The 19,716-nt window shown below is 37.2% G+C and overlaps 1 protein-coding gene across 2 annotated transcripts in view; it reads right to left on the bottom strand.

Moving 5' to 3' along the window:
* Positions 1 to 19,716, bottom strand: part of ABCC8 (ATP binding cassette subfamily C member 8) — an 83,836-nt gene that overhangs the window by 20,215 nt on the left and 43,905 nt on the right. For both annotated transcript variants that reach the window (XR_008238710.1, XM_052811046.1), the window contains exons 17-27: positions 15,538 to 15,573; positions 13,882 to 13,917; positions 11,281 to 11,379; positions 10,355 to 10,439; positions 9,006 to 9,086; positions 7,230 to 7,367; positions 4,705 to 4,830; positions 3,899 to 3,998; positions 3,036 to 3,283; positions 1,877 to 2,037; positions 657 to 726 (exon numbers count right to left, since the gene is read on the bottom strand). Coding sequence is in view for 1 of the 2 variants with exons in the window: in XM_052811046.1 (XP_052667006.1) it covers positions 657 to 726; positions 1,877 to 2,037; positions 3,036 to 3,283; positions 3,899 to 3,998; positions 4,705 to 4,830; positions 7,230 to 7,367; positions 9,006 to 9,086; positions 10,355 to 10,439; positions 11,281 to 11,379; positions 13,882 to 13,917; positions 15,538 to 15,573 (1,180 nt within the window). In the remaining variant the exon portion in view is untranslated. The remainder of the gene's footprint in view (positions 1 to 656; positions 727 to 1,876; positions 2,038 to 3,035; positions 3,284 to 3,898; positions 3,999 to 4,704; positions 4,831 to 7,229; positions 7,368 to 9,005; positions 9,087 to 10,354; positions 10,440 to 11,280; positions 11,380 to 13,881; positions 13,918 to 15,537; positions 15,574 to 19,716) is intronic.

Raw genomic sequence — 19,716 nt, 5'->3', positions numbered from 1 at the left:
ATAACTTACCAAGTTTAAAACAGCATTGTTTCATTTTTCTTTCTCCCACTTACAAAAGGGAAAAAAAAATTGAGGATTTGAAGCACTAAACATACAGGCCTTCTTTTGAATTGACTCCTGGGTTTTGGGAAAGTCTGAAGGGACTTCTGTGGGGCTGCTTCACGTCTGCCATTGTGGACCACAATCCTCATGTCAGAGGATTACAGATGGGATGCAACAGATGATTTCAGTGTCTGCATCGGTCCTATGAACTGGCAGTGCAGTCTGGGGTAAATGGTGATAATTTGAATTTCAGTAATTTCTATTTTGGGCAACAGCATTTGCCTTTTTCTCATTTCATTTGCTCATATGTGTCAAGTTAATGTGTTTACCCACTTCTAAAAAAAGTAGATCCTCTTAATTTGGGGATATCACTGTTGATCTAATTTTGCTTCCCTTTTCTATACAGGGCATCTTAAATAAATGGTTTTTCTATGTCCTTTTAAGATGAGGAATTAATTCTGAACCTCGAAAATCATGATGCAAATTGATATAGCAGTCAAAATTATAGATCATCAGTAAACTTCATCTAAATGAGTGTACAAGAAATGAAAATCCAGTCTTTCAGACTGGGAAAGATAGGATAATTTGGCAGCTTGAATATATTTATTCAGTACCTGGTCAATGGTATTGCAGTCAGCTGAAAATCTGTTCAATATACTTCCCAGAGGTGTTGTTTCAAAAAACCTAAAATGAGACAAGGAATGGGAAAGATTACAATACTGATACTAGAATAGTTTTAAATTTTTTTTTCTGTCTTCCTTAAGCTAGGTACTGTATCACAGACACAAGCAAATAAATTGACAACCACAGTAAGGTTTCTTATTTTTCCCCATAACCATGGCTTTCCATTAAAATGGCCATCTTGAATGTAACGCAACAGCAAGCATGTCCTCAGCTCCCTCTACTGCCTAAGCTACACAAATCACATGATTACATTTTAAAAAAAACCTTTCAGATTTGCAATTTGAGGCCTCTTCAATTCATGAAAAATGCAAACAAAGTTAAATCACAAGTCTTGCATTTTTCTGGGAATAGAAATGCATAACTAGGAACAGATGTTGGAATAACTTATTAAAAGACCGTTCCTTTGTATTTGCATATGCAAAATGCAAACTTCATTATTGCTCTGTAATTGTTAATTGTTCCATAACTCATGTTGAATCTGAAGTCTAATTCTATCCTGAAAAAAAAGAGTTTTAAAAAAAAATCTGAGGTTTTCCATGTATATTATTTCTCCATAATTTCTGGGTCAAATACAGTTAGCTTAAAGATAAGAAGGTATTTTTCCTAATGTGTAGTAACAGCTGCAGGTTTGAATCAAACTACAACTTTCCTTTCATGCATCAGAAAGAAAACTTAAGCAGGACAAAGGCCTTTACCAGTATCTGTGCATCCCAGTGTAGTCTAATGATGCCTGTGATGACACTTGTCTAAGCTCATTATCTTTCATAGGCTCTCACAATTGCTGCCTGACAGTATTTCCAGTGATTAAGATTATGATGCACACTATGAATTAACTGTACAACATATTGATCAATAATTGTGTTTTCTCTCTAATTAAAAACAGCAAAGAGAAATTAAACATGCAAGGAAGTAAATCTCTAAAGTTGCAGTCAGGCAGGAGAAACACTTAACTAGTTTCTAGGAACTCGAGCAGCCTGGGTACCATTTTCAAAAATTGCTCAGTAGTTTGATAACTGGTGATTTTCAATGACATTAAAAAAAAATGTGATTCACAGTAACTTCTTAATAAAAAACTGTGTTTAGAAGACTGCCTTGAAGTAAGGAACACAAAATGACTACAATACAATTTGTATTACAATCAGAGGAATACCTCATTGGAGCCAAAATAATTTTATTTAGTAAAGAAGAATGTAGCTTTTTGGTGACTTTCAAGCCAGTCCACTCCACCGCTATTGATGTGACCAGACATAATGCAATCCCAAGACAGCAGAGAATGCTGAACACTTTTGAATATGGAGAATGGTTGAAATCCTAAGAAACAAAGAAAGAGTAACAAAATTATTCACTGTAAAGTATGTTTAAAATTTATTGTAAAAACACAAATGCAGGACTGAAAAAATCTAAGGAGTAAATCCTTTTTCCTCCCTAAATTAAACTGCCAATTATTTTCAACCATCTTAAACCATAGTTTATTATCCTTTGGACAGAGGACCGTTTGCATGAAAATAAGAGATTAATCAGAAATTTAAAGTCATAGAATACTACAAAAAACCCTTAAAAGATATATTTGATAATTTAATCTGAAGGAAAAAAAACATCTTCAAAGCATTTATTATAGCTTTGTTGTTTTGGTCTATTTTTTGAATAGGAACAGAATATAATAGTTTTTATTTTGAAATACTAATTTAATATTAAAACCCAGCATCAATAAAGCATATTTTAGAGATGAAAGTATGACTCCAGTGAAATCATACATGCACCTCCTGAACATTAACGTGGATTATTTTCAGGTACTAAATCCCGATAAAGAAAACAATCCCACTTCTAACAAAATCCCTCCACTACTGCTTTATACATACAGAGTAACCTGCTAGGTAACACTGTGGTCAGTTCCATGTGGAAATCACACCAAAACCAACCAAAAAAGTGTGCTCATCATAAAAAAAAAATAAATCTGTGTTTCCTGTATGTTACAAAACCTGAAAGCCCTACTTGCAGTGGGAATGCAACAGTACAGGAAAAAGAAAAAAGAACTACAATGTCAAAATTACTTTAGAGACCAAGGTTCAGGCATATCAGCTAGATGATGAAAATACAACAAATCTAGGAAAAGGAGAACAACTGCACAAAACTTAACTGTCAGTTTCATTGCACTGTGTACCTGAAAATGTATTAACCTTCAAAATACTCTGGAAAGGCTCTACTACTAGAAATATAGCACATCATATGCAAATCTTGGAGCAGAGGTTGACAGTGGCAGATCACCACTGGTTAAATCATAAAAGGAAGGTGAACGAGGTGTTGCATACCTCACAGTCGGAGCAGTTTTTCAGCTCTAGCTCTGTCTTCACAGAAATGGCCTCTGAGGTCCACCACGCCAGGCAGTAGTCGATGGCCACCATTACCGTGTGCTTCAGCAGTTGGGACAGAACCAGCAGCGGCAGAAGGAGGATTCCTGCTGCACTGAGGTACTTGCCACAGGCTCTCCAGGGCATCTTTGCTCTCTGATGCAGCACCGAAGACAGGTTGTCTTCATCATCACTTTCTGTTACTTCTTCTGCAATGTGCAAGAAAAAAGTACAGCCACACTGACTTACTCATACACAACTTTCGTAGGGACTGGCAAGTGGCAGCTACAAAACAGGTCTTATCATACAAGATAAAAAGTGGCTTTAAGGTGAAATTAACTGTTCACACATGCACATATTAACCTGCTAAAGTTAGTAGTAATGCATGCTAAAAAGATGCAAAAAACCTTAGCACTAGGCAATCAATGCCTTCAGCAATGTTTTTGCAAAAAAAAAAAAAAAGTACTAGCTTGATAAAAACGAATTGCAATTTTTTCCTATGTAAAACTTTAAACAAGTGTGCTTAACTATTGGCAGGTTTGAAGCTCACCCAGTATAAATTATTCAATATTATTCCTCCTTCATTATGAAAACATGTTCAAGTATAAGAAAAAAACCTCAAAAGTTTGGAGGAAGCTATGATTTCTGAATGCTTGAAATCACTGTAGTCTAGAGGTAAAATCAATGGAAACAGCACTTTTATGAACCACGAGCCACCTGAAAAATGATTATTCTCTTGCCAGTTTGAATTACATTAATTCTTTCTAATACAATGCAACTGTGAAACAGTAATGTAGTGGTACTGGGCTCAAAGGGTGCCCTACCTTCATCCTCTTCGTCATCTTTCAGCAGAGCTTCACGGGAATACATAGTCCTCCGGAGGTTCGTTCTTTCCAAAACAGTTTTTCTTTCAATAATAGTCTCCTAAAAAAGGGACAGTTCATGTGTTTTCAGCCAGAGAATGGCTAAAATAAAATTACTAGCTATAACAAAATTTGTTTCCAATCAGAACATCAGTGAAAAATAAAAGTGAGAATCTTACAGCAGGCAGTTCATAAGTGATTGATTTGCTACCTCTGTCTAAAACCTAAGGAAATAAATTAAATATCTGACATGAATTTCAGGTTGTCAGTCCCAACCCTCTTGGAATCTTAACTTGGACAGATATCACTGAATTAATAAGAACTAAGATTAATATCTCATTCTTCCTGTGTTATAGTATTAAAGACAAAATGTGTTAATGATTTAGAGAGCTTGATATCGGCACATCTGAATAACTTCTACCCAATGCCATGAGTAAATTCAGGCATATTTAGAGAAGCAGTGGTCAGTATTGCAACATTACCAATGCTTTTCCTAAAATGGCCCTATTTATTATTCTTTAGACAAGAATATTTTGATAGGGCTTCTTATCAAGAACAGATCAGAGGCAACAGTATCAAGAAAGTATGAGATGTCCAGATGAAGGAATTTCCCTTAATAGATAAATAATAATGGTAATAGTAATACTACATTCCTACTAAGTTAGAAATCACACACAGCATGTCAATCCTTGCTAATGCTTTCAACCTAAGAAAAAAAAAAAAAGTCACATATTTTGCAAATGTCGATTGCCCTGCCCATCAAAAACCTTCTCCAGCTCTTGGTCTTGTCGATTCATTAATGTCTTCCAGTGTTCGAAGAGCTCAGTCTCTGATTTCTGAATGTCCTTGAGTGTTCCTTCTCTCTGGATATTACCATCTTTCATTGCAATTATCTAAAAAGTTAGAAAGACAAGTGGTGAGATAAATAGCCACGTGTCTATTCATTTTAAAGCTACATTGCTGTGTCTGGACAGAATTTTCTCTTTTCTTAAATAAAGACTATTTCTGCGAACAAATATGTCTTCTAAAAAGACAGTGAAGTTATCTCTTGACTCTACCCCCTTCACTCAAGATGCTGCAAAACCAGAAACTTCCTGCACTTCACGCTTTCAGAAAGGAAGGCTGCTTTTAAATAAGAAAGAACAGGGATCCCATCAGCAGGCAGGAGAGTGCATTACTCTTCCTAAATACAAGTCATTAGCAAGATCAGATATTAGAGTTCTCTTACCTCCTAAAAGGAAAAGGCTTTTAGCAACATACTGTGCACAGCGTGTTTTGCCCTCATTCATGCAATTAGATATGAGCACGCTGGCTCCACCATCTGTTTGATGTCATGGACCTGATAAGGAAAATTTGAATCCCTAAAGCTTTTAAAAGCATAAATAGTGGACAGTTTGAAAAAAATTACATATGCAAGACAAAGTCTGAAGGGTGTGGTTTCCAGGTTTATATCAGTGTAACTACATTATACACACAGTGTAACTACCTTCACTTTAGATCTGACAAGCAGAATTGGAAAATGAGGCATGTGGATTGTAAACCTATGTGACATCATTAGAAAATAGTTAATGCAGTATTTTTCTCTCTCCCTGGAAACTCGGAAATTTCCATGGGCGGGGGGTGGGGAAATAATCTAGTCCACTTATTGCGAAGAATTTACACCAGAGGAAAGGAAAAAATAAAGCAAACAAGAATCTTTTTGTGGTCAATTTATTCAGGAAACCTGTAATTAGGCTGGACCTTGAATTCTTCTGAGGGTTTTGCTACGGAGATTTAGGAGGACCATCGCATATACTTCAAATTATATTTTTATTTACAATTCCTTAATAAGAGAAGATAAATATTCCTGCTGCACTCCATTGGGTAAGACCTGCTAAGGCTTAATGAGACCTCTGCTTAGGGAAAAAACCAGAACTATTTCTTAATAAATATTTTTTAATTATAAACTTAATACAAGTCCCTCCTGTCCTACAGGCTGTTTGGAACAGTATATTTCATAAAACAATACTGAAGCCAAATTAGAAGATAAAAAAAATAAAATAATTCTCAGAGTATCTCATAAAACACAAACACCTACAAACGGGTCTGACATTCATAAAGAAAATTAAAAAGATTATACTGATAAAAAGGCCATAGCTGTGCATATTAAAAAAAAATGCAAATATATAACAATTGAAAAAGTGGAAGTTAAGATGGACCTCGTAGGGAGGGGAAGAAGGCAAAAAATTCCTGTGTCCTGAGAGACACTAACGGGAAAACCAGAACTGTGTTGAGAAAGGTAGTAATTCTTAAAGGTGTACAACTGAGGGACAAGGTCATGGAAGACACCATACAGGACAAATGTTGCCCACCACCAACATGATCAGAACAAGATTAATGTCTATCTGCAACTTTATAGCAAGCCAATATGAAGAACAGAAAGCAGCTGAAATACAATTATTTCTTGAGACAGAGTAACTGCTGCTATAGTGTTTGCAAGCTGCAAATGACAGAGAAGTCCTGATAGGAGGCTTAACTGCAGTCATCAATCCCTCTGGGCAAGACAACCTGTGATGTTGTAGCTGCATAACTGTAGGAGAACTAAGTGCAAGGCCAGCGTGAACCAATGAACTAAAACCAAAGATCCAAAAAACCAAACCTCCTTATCCTGCTTGATTTGCTTAATCTTTGACATTTGCATTTGCAAACTGTTATAGAAAGCATACCTTCATTTTTTTCTGTAAACTACAAGATATAACAAAGAAACCTAACAAAACAATTGAATACTACACATTTCTTAAAATTTTGCCAACATACAAAGGGTAAAGATGTTCTTGATATATTATGTACTAGCACTAACCACAAGGAAATACTGTTTTTTTCCCTGGTATTTCCATGCACCTCAATATCCATAAACACACCTTTTCCTGTGACAGCACAGACAAATTCCTAGTAACATCCCAGCAAATACATTACTCAAACATTTCACTGTTTTGAGATAAAAAAAATGAGCAAAATTTTCCAATATAACTAATGGTTTTGGATGATAAATATATTTTAAATGTAGCCTGCTTTAATGAGAATATTAAGTATCACCTCAATGAAAAATCCACCCTATTTAGATGTTCTAAGATAGGAATCCCAAAATTATGGCACCCCAAACTCACTGGCTAATTTTCAAAAGATCTTTGTTATGTCTCTTCTCTACTAAACCACCACTTGATGGAAAGATGCAGCGAAAGCCTTGTTTGTAGCAAGACATATCCATACCACATTCTTGCCTCCTCAGAAAAAACGGGAAGAGCTTTCTTACCCAGTCAGCATGGGGTAAGTATTGCAGCTTGTGAGTTACTAGCACAATGGTCCGCTTGTCTTCCCGTAGCATTTTCAGGATCCCTTCTTGCATGAGATGGTCACTTAGGTGAATATCCAGTGCAGAAAATGGATCATCCTGTCATGAGGAAAAGAAGTCAGCTTTTGAAGCCAACAGTTACAGGATTTAAGGAAACTGACAGATTTTAATACCGGTAAAACTAATTAAATCAATATAGACAATCAAAAGAGGCCATCAGAAGATCCAAAATTGTTCTCAGGAATGGCTTTCTTAAATTACATAACAACAAACCTTGAACTGTCTTTTTGCAGTGAGTACTCAGACATAGGGTAACATCAGCTTTGTAAATTCTATGATTTCGTGAGGCTTTCTGGGAACTGCTCCTCTCAACAGATGTGTTTCATAGCCTTCGTAACTGCAGTACATTGTTTCTGTCAGACTCAAGACAATGCAGCAATGTATGTCTATGGCATATATTGCATAACTGCTTCAGGGACAGTGACAAAGAGCACATTTTATTTCCCTTGTACATAATTGCCTTCTGATTTTTTTTTTTGATCCATAAATCAAAACTCCATTAACAAAGAATCACAAAAGGAGAAATGTTGATCATTTTGATGACTCTGCTCAGATGCTTGATTTAGGACCCAGATAATCTTACTGAATCAATGAATTATATGCAATTAATTTTGGCATAAACTAATCTGTACCATCTTTTGGGGGACTTGTTTACCTAATCCTATTTATATGGTATTACAAATCTATTATTTCTGCTTGCACTAGTGATACTGGCTGTAGGATTTACTTAGTATTATTATTTCATACTATTACATTACAGTAAAATGAGGATTGCTTAAAAATCAAATTTTCTTTTTTTTTTTCTCCAGATGTCTGCTGATAAAATAGGGTTGAATTTGAATTAATTCTGCTTTCTGAGTGACATCAGCCCAATACTGGATCTGCTGATTTGCAGCATCTGGCCCAACTGCTCTCTGCTGTCTTGCTTTCTGGTCATTGCCTGGAAATGCCCTACACATGAAGCAAGCACATATTGATCAGCCTAATTACAGGGAAAGGTCTAAGTTACCTCCCAGACTTTTAGGGATGACCTCTAATGTGCACACCTTTTCTAATCCCATGTGACTCACATCTCACTGTCATAACAGCTGGGTTCAAAGCTCCTTAAAAACTGATCTTAAGAAGGAAGTCCTAAATTGGAAAGCCAGCAAGCTCACTACTAGTGAGTGTGTAGGATGCATTCGTTTTCCCACATACCAAGTTTTTAGAGCCTGCTCTCACTCCTTTTTCCATAGCACTTCTGTTGAAGCTGGGACAGGATATAAAACAAACAGTTCAGGGTGGGAAGACAGCCGTGTTTATTGCAGAAAGGAAACACCCCAGACACAGGACAACATTAATTTTAGGCCTGAGGCAGCTTAGGAATTTCATGAATACAGCTGAGAATATTAAATTTCTAAGTACCAAAGATAAACACAAGGGTCAAAAACAAATTTCAACAGACTGAGAGGCAAAGCATCAGCATTTCAATTTGTGTCCTATTACCTATCTGTCTGTCTGCAGCATTTACAAATGCTTCTTACCTGCAGGCTGGCTAACAATGACTATAAAATAAACAGTGCACATTTAGCTTAGCTCAGTGAAGCACAATGTTCCGTGTGTGTTACCCATGAAATGCTCTAAATACTTGCATCTCGTGCTTCTGTTTGGAGCATAAACATAACGGCACCTACTCACCAGGAACACAACATTTGTCTGCTGGTAAAGTGCTCTTGCCACACTGATACGTTGGCGCTGCCCTCCAGACAGATTAATACCCTGGAGATAAACAGGAGAAAAACAATCAGACAGTTATAAAAACATCAACTGAATATTCATGTTCTGATTGGATTATCCACAGAAGCCTTTCTGGACAAAGAAACCCAGAGAAATTTTTCAGAAGTGTGGGCCTGCAATTCAGCTGGGAACACAGTACACAAATTGTTAGAAAAGCCAGAGCACTCTGTCTGGAGCTGCACTCCATACACACTGGAGGGATGGGAAATGTTTAATGGTTTGTGGTGACATAATGATGTAGGTGGCATAGATATTCTGCAGGCAGTCTAAACTAGACTCCTACTCAAAAGTTAGCCTTATGAGTCTGTCTGTGTCCTGTTTTTTATTTATTTTTATAATCGTATGCTGTCATACTAGATCAGCTCCATCATATACTGTAATCAGTAATTGCTAGCTGGGAGGTCAGACCATGCTGAGATGAACATTACCTGGTTGCTGTTGTGCTTGTTTTCAGCCCTTAGTCCTCTGCTACCTCCCTGCTCTAAGTTACTTATCCTTCCTGTGATCCACCTGCAGTTTCACAAACACCTTAAGCTCTCATAAGCCAGTACTGCTGCCAAAAGACACTACCTCACCTTCTCCCTCCCCTTCACTTCACTCCTTCTGTCAAAAAACCATTTGTTTGGCTACACAATGAACTGGGTTAGGAACTAATCCATTTAAAATGAACATGGTAGCCAGCGTGGAGATTAGACATGGAAATGTATCCTTAAATGTATCCTTGCATGGGGTGGTTTGTTGGGTTTTTTGGGGGTTGGGTTTTTTTGTTTGGTTGGTTTTTTGTGACAGTGCCAGTATATGCCAGAGTAAATTGTTTACGAATTTGTGACTTCTATTTCCTTTCTTGTCACTCCCTAATCTTCCCTGATGTGATAAAGCTTAGTTTGCCGTTGATTAAACACCTGCCCTTCTTTAAATGAAGGGGCTCTAAAAGTCTACGAATTATTTATTTTTATGTTACTCCTAAAGAAACCAAAAAATGCAGCGAGGTCAGGATATTTGAGACAGCGGCTGCAGAATTAGTCAAACGTTCTGATAGCAGCACATTTAAATCATTGCATCTCACATAAACGACCATGTTTCCATGTTTACTGAGCAACGCGCTTTCAGACTAATGACCCAAATGTACACTTAACTAAAAGATGACCTTTGATGCCAAATAACCACTAAGATTTTAAGAACACAACAAAATAATAAAACCCCCTCTCTATATTTAAAACAAAAATAGAAGTCTGTAGCTGTTTACTGACCCTCTCTCCAATCTGGGTTTGGTCTCCGTGAGGGAGAATGTCAATATCAGGCTGGAGGGAACAAGCATCAATTACTGCTTTGTACCTGCGGAAATAAAAAAGGTAATGCAAAATCCACACAGATGCTGCTAAAGCAGCACATTTCCTACTTGCAAAGGAAGAAAAATTAACCAGCTGGAAAAATCACACAGTGGAAAACATATTTGTTAGCCGCTAATTGTTCTAATGGGATCTCTTTCAATCACAGGCAAGTAAATATTTCAACTAAAAAAAAAGCATCTTAGGTCACCTTCCCAATTAAAAATATTTAATAGTTAAAACCAGGCAAAACAAGCACAACTTCTTCCATGGTATATTGTTATCGTTCAGCATTGAACTTTTTTCATGCCCAGGGCCTTTGTTTCTTGTTTCAATATCCAAGGATGACAGAAGAAAACATAGCCAACCACTTCTTTTAAGGGCAGGGGGGATAGAATAGCAGCAATTAACTTTTAAATATTTTAGAATGTTTGGGTGGGCCTTTATACTGAATAAAAAGGCAGCCCATTAATCCTTCACAATGTACCAAACACTGAAATTGTAATAAACATTCTCACTCTCAAACAGCTAATGTCCTTCTAAGACAGTTAAACTAGTCAATTAGGTGTAAGAAGAGAATACTGCATGCTAAACAAACATGGTCCTTGGAAATGAAAACACTTCTACACTTAAGTTCAAGTGAGACTAAACACTGTCCCTTGTGTCCCTCAGGAAAAACATGGTCAAAGGGGGACTGCGCAGAACTCAAGGTCTTTTGTCATGTTCAGGCAGAGCAGTACGTTTGTTACTAGAGGAAGATGGGGACCCATACGTGAACTGAGGCCTATGCAACTCCATTATTTAGCAAAAAGGGGAGTAAAGCATGTAACAGTGCAGAAACCTGTTACCTCTGTTTGTTAAAAGGGCTTTCAAATGTGATATTCTCTTCCACTGTGGCATTCAGCAACCAAGGCTTCTGTGATGCATATGCTACTGAGCCTCTTTTCCTGGGAAAACAAAAAAAGCAATGGAGCTCCCAGTTTACCAGTGCAGTAGGTGTTTTTGGAAACCATTTTCTTGTAAAGAAGGGACAACTTACCAGGTATGGTCAACAGGCTCTCACCATGCATATTTTATTTCGTAGGGATTATTATTATTACTATTTAAAAATAAAATTATCTGCCTATTAGTGAAGTAGTAATGCTTTTTCGGCTGTTGTGCACTAAGGGCCTCAGGAAGGCACAGCTGGGAGAAAGGCAACATTTTTTTTTTTTTTTTATTAGAGCAACTGATACTGTTGGAAAACTCATTGGCATATCACCGTTCCTCCAGAAAAGGGGCCAAAAGAGGTATCATATGCCTAAAAGTGTATCTGTTTTCTTTCCAGCTATATCAGCTGATCCAATGAAAAGATAGGACCTCTCACCCAAATGTAGCCTTTGTCTGCTAGACAGCCATTACAGCAGCCTCTTTCTAGTTGAACCTGAATGCAATTCAAACCATGAGCTGCCAAATTACACCAGGCACTTTATCTTTTTTTATCAGGAGTTAAGGTCGCTTGCCCTGCTCATTTTTTGAGGCTTTCACCAAGGTTGCTTAGAAGTCATTAAAGGATCCAATTTTCTTTGATGACCTGAAAGAACACACAGTTACATTACCCTGCTAACATGCTTCCAAGTTCAAATGTCTGATGGCTCATTAGAATTTAATTATGTTTTATGAATTCTCTTTATTGGAAAATGACACAGAAAAAAAAAACCCAGAAAAAATTCCCCAGGCAGTCCAGCCCACAGTCCCAAAATCTAATTCAAAGAGCATTCAGTTCAATTAATATGAAATTTTCATCCAAATGATTGAGAAAAAATTGCTCTGAGCATTCCAAGATGAACATGTATTCCCTTCCTTTTCATTGCTTGAAACTATGCTTTTGCTACTCTTAATTCTCCACGTGATTGAAAAGTTACTTCTAATTTGTTTTTGAAAAATAGTAGCAAAGTTTTGAGGAAAATGTTTTTACAACTTTTATAAAAAGTGTTCTTTTGTTCAGTGAAGATATGGGCACTGCCAGTAAGATGCACTCCATGCTGAGTACCAGCACAATGCCTGGGAACACCATTCACATTTGGCTTGCTTACATTCTGCTTTGAGCCCACTGGTGAGAATTAATTACTGCAAGGAATTTGGGAACAAGCAATAAGCTTGCCAAAATTCATTACAGACTTAGAATTTAGTAAACCCCTCCAAATTAACCTTAATTACCAATTGACACTAGGATGACATATCAGGGCAGATTGTATTTTGACATAAGCAAAAAGCTTGCAAATGCTTGATCATATGAGAAATCTATTGTGTGTCTACAGTGCTTCTTACAGTAAAGAGGCAATCAAACAAAACTTTTTATGAAACTTTGAGAAACGTGGCCAAAAATTCAAAGAACAAAATATGCCGAGGCGGAGTGTGCAACACTTTCTCTGAAAGCCTGCCTTGAACCTACCTAAGGTTTCACACTTAAAAGACTGAAAGCAAACAAATGGCTTAGCAGACAAAGACTTATGAAGAATTTATTCTGCAGGTGGAAGTAATTGCCTCCTACCCCCAGACTGCATAAACAAACATGCATTTTCATCAATGGAGTGTAATTTTTTTCCTCTGATAACACAACATAGACTAATCATAGCCCCTTAATTATCACAAAGAGGCAAACAGCAAAATTCAACCTTTCAATAAATAGGTAAAGCCTTCCCTGAGCTCCCTGGAGACTATGCACTTTGGCTAATATAGGATCAAGCTTATTCATTAATTTAGAATGAGAATCAACATTGTCAAGATTGTTTGTTTAAAGTTATTAATCTCACTCTATGTTCACATTTCAAGTCCAGTAAGCTCAGTACATGTTCAAGATCACTGAAAATAAGACTAGTTAAGGGACATTCATATATGAATCTCAGTGTCTTCTACCTACCAAGTCTGAAATGTTGCCAATTTTTAAAAGAAAATGGATGCATTTAAAATGCAATGGAGTTATGATTACAATGGTAGGGAAATAATACATTGCAAAGCCTTTCCTGTATATTTTGGATTGCTGACTACAGTTGTATCTTGATTATTTTGCACAATTCATGAATTTCTAATATCAGTCAACAACTCAAAATCAAACATTCTCCAGATACGAGAGTAATGTATACTGTCCTGTCCTATACTATTACTGCATGAACAAAAAAAATATGCTTCCATTATTTTCAGCCTGATGGTAGATAATAGAACATTCTGATATTGCCAGTCCTGAGTATTCAGGAGCGTACTTTTTTGCTGTTATTAAGGGCAAGGGTCACTTGCTTGTTTTTACTTCTAAATCTTGCAGTAGCTGCATATAGAGACAACCTATTTGCCTTCTAAGGAGGAACAACTCATTAAGTGCAGACACTTCTGAAGAATGTTCACACAGTCATAGAATGGCTGAGGTTGGAAGGGACCTCTGGAGGTTCCCATTAGCTTTTAAAGTGTCATACCTGAATTCCATGTCAACAGGAGATTCTTTCTCTGGGCTGCAGAAAACAAACATAAGGTGCTTTTTGTTTTTTGTTTTTTGTTTTTTTTTTTTTACAATTTAATGGTTGTAGACAACGCAAATAATACCTTAAAGTACTATCACTATGCTATCATTAAAAATACAACAAAATGACTACATAACAGAAATAAAACTCTCTTAAGTATGTTAAAATTCTGTACTACATGATATTGACCTAAAAAAGGTATGGTTAAAGCTTCAGTTTTGAGAAGCACTAAACAATCTTGTAGAAAGTATTCAACACCTATGAGCAAATGCTCAAGATCTCACAAGACTTTGGCTCAAAACACTCTCTGTTCTGAGAACACCAAAAATGTTCTATAGGATGCGAGTGCAACAAAACCACCAGACATATTCCTACAGCACTTAACCGACCTAACTAGGACTCCCAGAACCTACGATAATGTAGGTAATTGTTTCATACAGTCTTATATTCTTTCCTACTTTTTAATATGCTCGCCATACTGCTGTGCATGTTATCTTACTATTTGCTGTCCATCCCCATAACAGTTTCAAACATGTGAATGTCTAATTCTGATCACATTTCTCTTGTATCTTAATGGGTTCAAATGGTTTCACTTTAACTTGGCCCACAAATTGCAGTCTCTCTTATACAGAAAGAACTGTGAGGTTTCTGAGTATCTTTTACCATGAGGCTTAGTCTTTAGATACATGAAACTCCCTCTTATACTACACAGATGGGAGCAGAAGTTTTGCAGGACTCAGCCTGACAACCAGGTAACAAGTCTGAGAAATAAGGTAAATGGGAGAGAAGAGACTGATAAATCTAAAGAAAAGGCAGTAGAATAGTTGGTGTGTCACAGAACCAAGAAAATATTCTGGTCAGTAGAAGACATACAGTTTAGCCTAAGTCAAGAAAAGGGACATCATATGACATTTTTCCTCTGCCAGTTTCAGTGACAAAGTTCTCACTGACTTCAGCAGGGATAAGATTGTCACAATTGTCACTTTTACAAGGTTTACCATTCTGGAGGTTTGTGTGCTACGCCAGAAAGACAGGCATGCCAGAAAGCTTTGCTCTCAGTTGATTTGGTAGATATTCCCAAAATCCAAGCTGAGCTATGTTAATCAGGTAAAAATAATTTCCACGCATGGATCCCTTGCCAAGAGATGGACTAATCTGCTACTCCCCACACTTCTCAGTTTGTGTGTGCCTGAAGAATGCTAGGTGAAAAAATAAACCTATGACAGGATGTAAAAAATGAAGAGAAGGGTAATGGGAAGAATTTGCTTTAATAAATGAAACCTTTAAAGCAATACTTGATACTATTTTTTAAAGTGTAGCACTAGGGAAAATTCTGGTTCAGACTTTGAGAGAAGAATTTTTGCAGACATACAGGAAAGTTAGGATACGATTTTCAAAATCACCAAACAGCAATGTTTTCATAAAGGAAATCCAACTCTTATTTTCATAAGTCACATAGGATACAATTTTTGAAACCACCTAAGTGAAAGACGGTGAAAGTTTCACCAATTTTTTGAATTCTGACTCTGAAAATGTTAAGCACAGATTTTAGAAACCTTTGGTTCCTTCTATTGCAATTGATTTAGTAGGAAGACCAATACAGTACCATACCTGACATCTTCCCCCGTCTCACTGTCAGACATACAGCTGCATCACAAACAGAAAACAAAGACTGTTTACTTAAGTAAGCACAGGCAATCTGCCCCAGAAAGAAAAACTATTAAATTCCACTTAGTGCACAGACTGCAAACAGTATTTATCACAGAGCTGCAGCGCAGCATCTGTTCCTTCTACATAAACTGACTTGATTTTAGCAGTCAAAAAAAAAATTTGGTGACTTTTTTTTTTCCTTACAAACATTTAATTTGACTCAACAAATAAAATCACCTCCACTCTGTCCTGGAGGTGCTAACAGAACTGAGAAGGCCTAGTGTGACAAGAATGCAGTTCCATTAAAAAACGGACATTTTCAGGGAAAACAAACTGATAATTTGTGATACTGTATTTTTCCATGGCAGTAACTGCACCTTTGCAGCATATAAAGGGTTAGTCTGAACCCCAAATCCCACCTTCAGTTGACTTGCAACATGCTGCATTCTGTATTAGCCCTATCCTTGGGGGGATGTGCCTGTATAAGTAAGCGTGGGCAGGTCTGAGGGACAGACAGGTTTTGTTTCCGCTGTTTTTGAACGCATATCAAGATGTTCAGAGAGTTGTTTTGACAGGATGACTGGCCATACTTATTACCGATGCTAAAGTCAGTTCCATTGAAAAGAATGAAAAATCTGTGTGTCAAGTGGTATAAACAAAATCAAGGAGGAACAAAGTTTTTCACGCTTTAAAGAGAACAGTCTCATTAACTTTATGCTAACACCATTTGCTTATAAATATCCAGGAAAGAAAACTATACCTGCAGTTTAAAAGGTTGGTTTGAGACACCTCCAAAAAGTTAATGCATCGTGAGCAGAGACCATATCTAAATTCAATTCACTGTAGAATTTGAGAGCGCCAGCCAGCCACTAGTATCTTTATGCCAAAGCTCAGTGCACTGAACAAAGCTTTTCCACAGTTACCTCACACTCCACTGGTCTTAGTGACACCTTCTCTAAACACTCATGAACCTGTTGCATATCATTAAGTAGCAACACATTCTTTACAGAAAATATCAAGGGGCTGAAATAGGGAATATTTTTTTCAGCCCTTCCATGCACAGCACCAGGACCCTGAACAACAAATACCAGTTCCTGCTTCACGGACCACAACGAAGGCAGCCAGGCATCCATTCTACCAGGGAACACCCTGGTAACTTGTGACATGTAGTATTTGTGCGTGACAGTGACTCCCTCTCCACGGTGCTCTTCTGCTATACCAGCCTGCAAGACGGGCAGAAAGCTGTGCAGCTCATATAATCCATCAATGGAGCTGAAGAAGCAAAGATCAGCCAGGGTCCCTCATGGCTAGCACAATTTACCTGTGCTTACTGCAGGCATGCAACTTTGCTCCCATTTCTGCTCAGAAACCAGGGCAAAGCACCATGTTCCCAGGGAACAAACGATTCTCAGAGAGTAACACGAGATGCAGCAGTGCACAGCAATGTCCCGACTTCCTCTGCTAACCGTGTTCTTTTGTTATACAGCCACAGGTGCCACAATTTTCATACGCAAGTATTGTCAGATCAATTCCCTGACCTGTGTTTCTATTCTGTAGCTGTAAAAAATTAATTCTCCATTTGCAGTTTTAGCTCAGCTGTTTCAAGCCACTTTTTCCCAATTTGACTTTGTTTTATCCCTCCTTTCCCTGGATATTCCTGGTAATTAAGGATGCATTCATCTTCTACCAGCATTGAAATGTCAAAGTAATGTATGTTTGATAATGAGGTCTAGAACTAATTTTTCAAGGCATATGGAAGCCTAAAGATGCAAATATGTGCCTACTGAGATTTTCAAGCCTTCAGATCTCTATTTCCAATTTAAATAAAATAAAGTACCTGGATGTTTCCAAAAACTCCAGTAAACATGTTTATAAAAATCAATGTACTTTTTAGGCATCAAAATAACTTTAAAAATATTGTCGTTTGATGAAAATGGCCAACTCCACATTGAGTAAAAGAAAATCTACTGTTAACAGTCTTAACAAATCTAGCACTTCCTTCACATTATAAGGACTCTAGATTCACATGGGAGTATAAATGTCTTGTTTAGAAACAAATGACAATCTTGTTTGAGCAAACTATTTCTCATTTAGGTCAATTTTCTGATATTATTTACTCCAAAAAGACTTACACTATAAGCTGCTCCCTGGACTTGAACTGGGACTACTTAAAGTGAGATACTGCCCAGAAGAAATTAGCATGGCATATACTATAATTATTTACTCAAAAACCAGTCATATCAATACTATTTACCATCTGTTCAGAATGTAAATAATTATTTCTCTATTTTTGTTAATCTCTAACCATATTATAAAATATTTATGCTAAGATGCTCTCAGCCTGCTTTGGACAAGGGGCAGTAATCTGAGCTGGATCTTCCAGGCACACACTGTATTACAAACAACAGAAAATCACAAATGAGCCAGTGCTCACTTCTGATTAGCCGATTCCTAGCCCAGGAATAAATTACATTTCTTTTTAAGGCTTTGAAACAAATAATTTTTATAGGAAGCAAATAAAGATGATATGCAGCTAATCCTGTTTTATCAATAGCTGATGGAGGCACAGAGGGAAATGACTTGTGCAAGGTTATCCATTAGTCCAAGGGAAGGGCCAGGAATAGAATCCAGATTTCTTGAGCACCGAGTGACATATCAGCAGGATGTATCCTTCATCTTCATAGCTATGACCTTGGAGGAAGGGAAGGGGAAGGAAATTTGGAATGAAATAATTGATTACTCTGTAACATGAATGACTGAAGCCAAGCATTCATCTCATCCCAAAGAAAGAGCTGTAACAAGGATCTTAATGATTTTGGTGACATTTTATTGCCTGAGCTAAGGCTACAAGCTCTCATGATTACTTAGTAAGACTACTCTCCTTGAACCTGGGATAATGTTGCATGTACCTGGTCAAGCATTACTATTTTCTTATCAAATTAAGGAAGATTTCATCTGATAGCTTTACAACCCAGGTGTGCAGCCTACACTGACTGCATCCATCACTCTGAATAGACAAGTGCACGATAGCAGCTCTGAAAGATGAGACAGAACATAATCTGTCCCAGTGCAGCCAGCACTCACAGTGCTAAGATTGTTTCAGCCACAAGCCCCTTTATACATATCTGACAGCAAAACAAATGTGATAACAAGTGAATTTTACCTTGTGATACTCTGGCACATATAGAAGACATGAAAACCAGTTCTGACCTTTACACTGTTGTGAAGAACATACTTCTAAACAAGTGCTATTTAAAAACACAGTCTCATCAGAACCATCGTGTCATCTGTTTTAGTTTAGCATCAGACATTCAAATTACACTTCTTAATCATGTTATGTCATCTGTAAAAAATTACAGCCTTGCTGAAATGAAATTAGTTCACCTAATAAGGCTGCAGGGATTCTGTATTGTTCCTCACCATATTTTCCTAAGCAGAAAATCAGAGTATGTTTTAATGGATAGATCACCACATTCTAGAACTTTGGCATCTGTTCTTGTCTCCCTCACTAGCTGAGAGGGTCACCTTCTTATGTTTCATTTTCCCCACCTGTAAAATAGGGAATCGTCCTTCCTTGTACTATTACTATTAAAGCATGTGCAAGTCTGAGTAGTGCGACTGCCTTACGCATGAAGACTGGATATAAATAATCTCTCTACAAACACTCAAGGAATTTATGAGATTTGTTTCACAAAATCAGTGCGGAACCCACTGAGTAACAATGACCCTCTGTCCATTGGAGTGTGTGGATTTTACTTACAGTTGCACTGTTGTTCCTTCATTCCCAATCAGTTGGAAATAAAACTAATTGTTTCTCTAGGTTCTTCTGCAATTTGACAAGCTTTACCTACAAATAATTGTATCCCAATAGGCAATGTGTACTCTGTATGGCTAGGAAGTCTAGTACTGTAAAATAAACAGGCCAAAAATGTTCACACACATTGATCAGCCAGTGTACTAGAAATGGCAGTAATTTACTGGAAATCACATACAGGAGTTGCAATATATTATACCATCTGTCATTTAGTTTGAGGGTCAAGAGACCAAGTCTGAACAGTACAGCTGTTGGAGTTCGATAGCATTCTTTTCCTCCCTTCATGGACAGTACAAAAGTTAGACACAAGTATAGCCTGTATCTGG

Source organism: Harpia harpyja, chromosome 16 (assembly GCF_026419915.1).
Source record: "Harpia harpyja isolate bHarHar1 chromosome 16, bHarHar1 primary haplotype, whole genome shotgun sequence".
NCBI lineage: Eukaryota > Metazoa > Chordata > Aves > Accipitriformes > Accipitridae > Harpia > Harpia harpyja.
Note: the sequence above shows the minus strand (reverse complement) of the source record. Positions and strands in the feature narration are given on the sequence as shown.